At 42.6% G+C, this 8,473-nt stretch overlaps 1 protein-coding gene across 1 annotated transcript in view; it reads right to left on the reverse strand.

The window, feature by feature from the left end:
• The window catches only part of SEPT12 (septin 12), a 28,297-nt gene extending 20,285 nt beyond the window's left edge, over positions 1 to 8,012 (reverse strand). Inside the window, exons 1-2 of the mRNA XM_018558584.1 lie at positions 7,985 to 8,012; positions 392 to 589 (exon numbers count right to left, since the gene is read on the reverse strand). Coding sequence (XP_018414086.1) covers positions 392 to 589; positions 7,985 to 7,997 — 211 coding nt within the window. The 5' untranslated portion in view covers positions 7,998 to 8,012. The remainder of the gene's footprint in view (positions 1 to 391; positions 590 to 7,984) is intronic.
• Positions 8,013 to 8,473: the final 461 nt, after the last annotated feature.

Below are 8,473 nucleotides of genomic sequence, written 5' to 3' on the forward strand. Positions count from 1 at the left end.
ACTAGATTTCAGAACTGAGCAAGCTGGTCGAATGACCAGCGAAACGTCTTGAGGAAAAATACAGCATGTCCAGTTGCCTTGATTTCTTTTTTACAGATACACCATGACCTGGATGAATGAGAACCTTCGCAGACATGTCACAATGGCGGTGTTGTGCTTTAAGAAGAATGTGTTTCAGATTGGCGTCTACTGAGCAGAGCTCGGCAGGTACATTTTCCCTTCTGCATCTAAAATAAGAACAGCCAGTGGGATGCAAAGCTGAGCAGTTGATAGAGAAATACTGATAAGGACTCAACAATAGAATTGGAAAATGGAGGCAGGCTGTGATTGGATCCCAGGGGGATTGGATCCTCCATGTTGTACACAGGTGCCATAGCTCGGCGATACGCACCCACCACCATGATGTTGAACTCGAATCCGTGCTTCATAGCCTTGCGCTTCATCTGGTCCAGCACCGAGTCGATACCGACATAACCGAAAGGCTCCCGGCCCAGCTCCTCGCATATCTTCATGCTCTCCACGCTCTCTTCCACCGGCAGGGCCTCCATCTCGCTGCCGACGCTGTCCGGCCTGGGGCTGCGATCTAAATCTGCAGGCAAAGAGGAAGACCCGAGTCACTGGAAGTGTCACTGAAACTCATCAGCAATAAAACAAAAAAGGAGAAATGTCAAAAAATAAACGGCCGAGGGAAAGTTAACCCTTCCTGCGCGGCACTGCTGTTCTTTCATACGAGAACCCAAGCTGCGGGCCCGATCCTGAAGCAACCAATCAAATTACAAATATCATTTTCCAAGATCTGATAACGGCCCATCGATAAAAGACATTTCCGAAACGCCGCTAGAGGCCTGTCCTTTATCACAGCGCGAATGCAATTCTCCAGACTTACATGAATGTCTCTCGTTCAGCCTGCTGGAGAAATCGAAGAGATTCCCCTATCCATGGATGGATGAATGAATCTCCCTTCCCGTCTATTGTATTTAGACAGGCGGCACCCATGGCTGTCTGAATGCCCAAACTGTGACTGCTTCTGAATGGATGCAGTCGCTGTGCATCTGTCAGTCTTCCGCATGGCTTTGTTAGGTCGGGTGGTACCAACAGGGCCACCCACGGCTTCAATTTCAGATGATTCAGCAGGAATTGGTGAATGGTCAGCATTAGGGCCCATTCACACGGACTTGCACGTCCAATGAGAGCCATGCTCCTGGGAGAGACAGGTGCTGTGTGTAATTGCGTGTAGCCCCCTGTACCTCTTTATTGTACATGCCGACCCAAACCTAGAGACCTGTGCGGGCACCCGGACCTGCATTGATGTGCAGGTTCAGGTCAGCATGCAGTTGCGTCCTCCCATAGGGATGTATAGGGGGCTGCACCCAATTACATGCAGCACCTGTCCCTCCTGGGAGCAGGTCTCTGTATGGGTGTGCACGCCGTAGGGATGTGCATGCCCATGCGAATGAGCCCCTTAGAATTATAATTATCACATAACAGTAGGGTTGCCACCTGCCCGGGTTTTAAATATTGTGTCCGGGTTTCATGGCAGCTGAAACCCGGACACAAGATGTCAGGCAGACAGGGACAACCATTAAGATAGGGGCTACTGGCCCCCCACTGAAAATAGTCTTGACTGTCAGATTTACATATGAGTGGGTGGAGCTATTTACATATGCATAAGCCCTGATTCATTCTCCCCCAAAACATTTCTGTGCGTCGCTAGAGTGTTCGGGGTTTCGATGGAAGGAAAGGTGGCAACCCTACATAACAGGTGTCACATAGCAATAAAAATCACATAACATAATAATCATAATGATCTGCATACATTAAGGAAATATACGTACAGTACTGTAACATTTCTGGACTGTCTGAGTGCTCCTGGAAACATTTCCTGCCAACCAAATACCAGTTAAAAAAAAATTCGGTCAATGCCATGCATTGGAATCTGCTATGAAAACTCCCTTCAGCCATTTCTCCCCCTGTGTCTGTGCACAGGGGGAGGGAAACCGAGATTTGCCTCATTTGCCACCTTGACTGATAATCTCTGCACTGACCCCCCTCAGCCCATTTGCTTCTCATGCTGAATAATATCACCAGCCCAAATGAACATCTGTAGCACCTCCATATCCGAAGCAGGCAGGAAATCAAGTTTGATGACATTTCTATACGCTGTAGCCAGGAGTTGTTACCTCCATGCTTGTTCCAGTTTCAGTAACTCAATAGATTGAAGCCGGTGGTTTGGCATGACGGTCAAGTTATCAGGACTATGAATGGTCAGCAACAGCAGCCCCCGTGTTTCTCTCAAGCCAGGTTTCCTGACAACTCATAGACTGGCTTCAGTACTTCATCATTTACTCGGAACAAGCATGTGGCATGTTGTCATAGAAGAGACATAACTCAAACATACTCGCTCTAGGTCAGAGACTCAGGAAGTCTTGAAGCCAATGGATTAATATGGCATGACATCGCTGGATTAGTATGGTCAGCAATGGCAGCCTTACATTATTCTCAACAGATTTCTTTTTTGTCCTATAATATCGGATATGGGACTGATATAAAAACATGGATATGCAACTGAGAGAGAATCATGGATATGGAACTAATATGGAGTCATGGATATGGAACTGATATAGGCCATTGTAATCACATTGGGAGACGTGTAGAAAGCAGTGACATTGCTGCAAAACCTCTGATATATATATACAGTATATACATAATATAAATATATAAATGGTTATGTAAATTATATGGAATCATGGATATGTAATGGAACTGATATAAAAACATGGATATGGAACTGATATAAAAACATGGATATGGAACTGATATAAAAACATGGATATGGAACTGATATTGAAACATGGATATGGAACTGATATTGAATCATGGATATGGAACTGATATGGAATCATGGATATGGAACTGGTATGGAATCATGGATATGGAACTGGTGTGGAACTATGGATATGGAACTGATATGGAATCATGGATATGGAACTGGTATGGAATCATGGATATGGAACTGGTGTGGAACTATGGATATGGAACTGATATGGAATCATGGATATGGAACTGGTGTGGAACTATGGATATGGAACTGGTATGGAATCATGGATATGGAACTGGTGTGGAACTATGGATATGGAACTGATATGGAATCATGGATATGGAACTGGTGTGGAACTATGGATATGGAACTTATAGAAAATCATGGATATGGAACTGGTGTGGAACTATGGATAAGGAACTGATATGGAATCATGGATATGGAACTAGTGTGGAACCATGGATGGGGAACTTCTAGAGAATCATGGATATGGAACTGGTGTGGAACTATGGATATGGAATTGATATGGAATCATGGATATGGAACTAGTGTGGAACCATGGATGGGGAACTTCTAGAGAATCATGGATATGGAACTGGTGTGGAACTATGGATATGGAGCTGATATGGAATCATGGATATGGAACTGGTGTGGAACTATGGATTTGGAACTGATATGGAATCATGGATATGGAACTGGTGTGGAACTATGGATATGGAACTTATAGAGAATCATGGATATGGAACTTATAGAGAATCATGGATATGGAACTGGTGTGGAACTATGGATATGGAACTGATATGGAATCATGGATATGGAACTGGTGTGGAACTATGGATATGGAACTTATAGAGAATCATGGATATGGAACTGGTGTGGAACTATGGATATGGAACTGATATGGAATCATGGATATGGAACTGGTGTGGAGCCATGGATATGGAACTTATAGAGAATCATGGATATGGAAATTATAAAGAATAATGGATATGGAACTGATATGGACAATTGTAATCACATTGGGAGACATGTACAATGCAGTAGTATAATGGAACTGATATAAAAACATGGATATGGAACTGATATAAAAACATGGATATGGAACTGATATAAAAACATGGATATGGAACTGATATTGAATCATGGATATGGAACTGATATGGAATCATGGATATGGAACTGGTATGGAATCATGGATATGGAACTGGTGTGGAACTATGGATATGGAACTGATATGGAATCATGGATATGGAACTGGTATGGAATCATGGATATGGAACTGGTGTGGAACTATGGATATGGAACTGATATGGAATCATGGATATGGAACTGGTGTGGAACTATGGATATGGAACTGGTATGGAATCATGGATATGGAACTGGTGTGGAACTATGGATATGGAACTGGTATGGAATCATGGATATGGAACTGGTGTGGAACTATGGATATGGAACTGATATGGAATCATGGATATGGAACTGGTGTGGAACTATGGATATGGAACTGGTATGGAATCATGGATATGGAACTGGTGTGGAACTATGGATATGGAACTGGTATGGAATCATGGATATGGAACTGGTGTGGAACTATGGATATGGAACTGGTATGGAATCATGGATATGGAACTGGTGTGGAACTATGGATATGGAACTGGTATGGAATCATGGATATGGAACTGGTGTGGAACTATGGATATGGAACTGGTATGGAATCATGGATATGGAACTGGTGTGGAACTATGGATATGGAACTGGTATGGAATCATGGATATGGAACTGGTGTGGAACTATGGATATGGAACTGGTATGGAATCATGGATATGGAACTGGTGTGGAACTATGGATATGGAACTGGTATGGAATCATGGATATGGAACTGGTGTGGAACTATGGATATGGAACTGGTATGGAATCATGGATATGGAACTGGTGTGGAACTATGGATATGGAACTGGTATGGAATCATGGATATGGAACTGGTGTGGAACTATGGATATGGAACTGGTATGGAATCATGGATATGGAACTGGTGTGGAACTATGGATATGGAACTGGTATGGAATCATGGATATGGAACTGGTGTGGAACTATGGATATGGAACTGGTATGGAATCATGGATATGGAACTGGTGTGGAACTATGGATATGGAACTGGTATGGAATCATGGATATGGAACTGGTGTGGAACTATGGATATGGAACTGGTATGGAATCATGGATATGGAACTGGTGTGGAACTATGGATATGGAACTGGTATGGAATCATGGATATGGAACTGGTGTGGAACTATGGATATGGAACTGGTATGGAATCATGGATATGGAACTGGTGTGGAACTATGGATATGGAACTGGTATGGAATCATGGATATGGAACTGGTGTGGAACTATGGATATGGAACTGGTATGGAATCATGGATATGGAACTGGTGTGGAACTATGGATATGGAACTGGTATGGAATCATGGATATGGAACTGGTGTGGAACTATGGATATGGAACTGGTATGGAATCATGGATATGGAACTGGTGTGGAACTATGGATATGGAACTGGTATGGAATCATGGATATGGAACTGGTGTGGAACTATGGATATGGAACTGGTATGGAATCATGGATATGGAACTGGTGTGGAACTATGGATATGGAACTGGTATGGAATCATGGATATGGAACTGGTGTGGAACTATGGATATGGAACTGGTATGGAATCATGGATATGGAACTGGTGTGGAACTATGGATATGGAACTGGTATGGAATCATGGATATGGAACTGGTGTGGAACTATGGATATGGAACTGGTATGGAATCATGGATATGGAACTGGTGTGGAACTATGGATATGGAACTGGTATGGAATCATGGATATGGAACTGGTGTGGAACTATGGATATGGAACTGGTATGGAATCATGGATATGGAACTGGTGTGGAACTATGGATATGGAACTGGTATGGAATCATGGATATGGAACTGGTGTGGAACTATGGATATGGAACTGGTATGGAATCATGGATATGGAACTGGTGTGGAACTATGGATATGGAACTGGTATGGAATCATGGATATGGAACTGGTGTGGAACTATGGATATGGAACTGGTATGGAATCATGGATATGGAACTGGTGTGGAACTATGGATATGGAACTGGTATGGAATCATGGATATGGAACTGGTGTGGAACTATGGATATGGAACTGGTATGGAATCATGGATATGGAACTGGTGTGGAACTATGGATATGGAACTGGTATGGAATCATGGATATGGAACTGGTGTGGAACTATGGATATGGAACTGGTATGGAATCATGGATATGGAACTGGTGTGGAACTATGGATATGGAACTGGTATGGAATCATGGATATGGAACTGGTGTGGAACTATGGATATGGAACTGGTATGGAATCATGGATATGGAACTGGTGTGGAACTATGGATATGGAACTGGTATGGAATCATGGATATGGAACTGGTGTGGAACTATGGATATGGAACTGGTATGGAATCATGGATATGGAACTGGTGTGGAACTATGGATATGGAACTGGTATGGAATCATGGATATGGAACTGGTGTGGAACTATGGATATGGAACTGGTATGGAATCATGGATATGGAACTGGTGTGGAACTATGGATATGGAACTGGTATGGAATCATGGATATGGAACTGGTGTGGAACTATGGATATGGAACTGGTATGGAATCATGGATATGGAACTGGTGTGGAACTATGGATATGGAACTGGTATGGAATCATGGATATGGAACTGGTGTGGAACTATGGATATGGAACTGGTATGGAATCATGGATATGGAACTGGTGTGGAACTATGGATATGGAACTGGTATGGAATCATGGATATGGAACTGGTGTGGAACTATGGATATGGAACTGGTATGGAATCATGGATATGGAACTGGTGTGGAACTATGGATATGGAACTGGTATGGAATCATGGATATGGAACTGGTGTGGAACTATGGATATGGAACTGGTATGGAATCATGGATATGGAACTGGTGTGGAACTATGGATATGGAACTGGTATGGAATCATGGATATGGAACTGGTGTGGAACTATGGATATGGAACTGGTATGGAATCATGGATATGGAACTGGTGTGGAACTATGGATATGGAACTGGTATGGAATCATGGATATGGAACTGGTGTGGAACTATGGATATGGAACTGGTATGGAATCATGGATATGGAACTGGTGTGGAACTATGGATATGGAACTGGTATGGAATCATGGATATGGAACTGGTGTGGAACTATGGATATGGAACTGATATGGAATCATGGATATGGAACTGGTGTGGAACTATGGATATGGAACTTATAGAAAATCATGGATATGGAACTGGTGTGGAACTATGGATAAGGAACTGATATGGAATCATGGATATGGAACTAGTGTGGAACCATGGATGGGGAACTTCTAGAGAATCATGGATATGGAACTGGTGATATGGAATCATGGATATGGAACTGGTGTGGAACTATGGATATGGAACTTATAGAAAATCATGGATATGGAACTGGTGTGGAACTATGGATAAGGAACTGATATGGAATCATGGATATGGAACTAGTGTGGAACCATGGATGGGGAACTTCTAGAGAATCATGGATATGGAACTGGTGTGGAACTATGGATATGGAATTGATATGGAATCATGGATATGGAACTAGTGTGGAACCATGGATGGGGAACTTCTAGAGAATCATGGATATGGAACTGGTGTGGAACTATGGATATGGAGCTGATATGGAATCATGGATATGGAACTGGTGTGGAACTATGGATATGGAACTTATAGAGAATCATGGATATGGAACTGGTGTGGAACTATGGATATGGAACTGATATGGAATCATGGATATGGAACTGGTGTGGAGCCATGGATATGGAACTTATAGAGAATCATGGATATGGAAATTATAAAGAATAATGGATATGGAACTGATATGGACAATTGTAATCACATTGGGAGACATGTACAATGCAGTAGTGTTGCCGCCAAACCTCTGCCATATATATATATATATAGAGACACACACACACCAACCGCACATTTATAAAGCCATTTTTCTGCTGAAATAACCGTTCATAAAATGTCTAACAAATGTAAGATCGCAGAACCTACCGGAGCTCTCCATACAGGTGACTGGGCTCTCACGTCCCCCTCAGGGCTCTGTTCTATCACACACAGTGAGCACATTGCTATATATAAACTGCCTGTGTCGTAAAGATCTGCACGCTCAAAGGATAACATTACAGGGCGAATGTCACTGCCCCCGACTATGTAAATTAAATTGTATAGAGCTGATAGTGCTCGGCCAGGTCCAAATCAACAGGGTGCTTGTAGTGACCGCAATGGATGGCGTCATCCAGAACCAGTAGTAGAGGGTAGGAGGTCACCAGCAAGAATATATTAGGTCTATGTATAAATGTGACTTTACCAAACACTGTCATTTAAAACACATGGACCCGGAAGATTCTTTAGCAGAGAATGTTTGGTGAAAGTCACATTCGCAGCTTTATTAACAGATGTCATACAAGGTCTTGACCTTATGTGACATTATGGAGCTGATTTATGAATCTTCCACCTAATGTATTGCTGGGCACATGTTGC

Source organism: Nanorana parkeri, unplaced genomic scaffold (genome assembly GCF_000935625.1).
Source record: "Nanorana parkeri isolate BGI_ZX_2015 unplaced genomic scaffold, ASM93562v1 scaffold347, whole genome shotgun sequence".
In the NCBI taxonomy this organism is placed as follows: Eukaryota; Metazoa; Chordata; class Amphibia; order Anura; family Dicroglossidae; genus Nanorana; species Nanorana parkeri.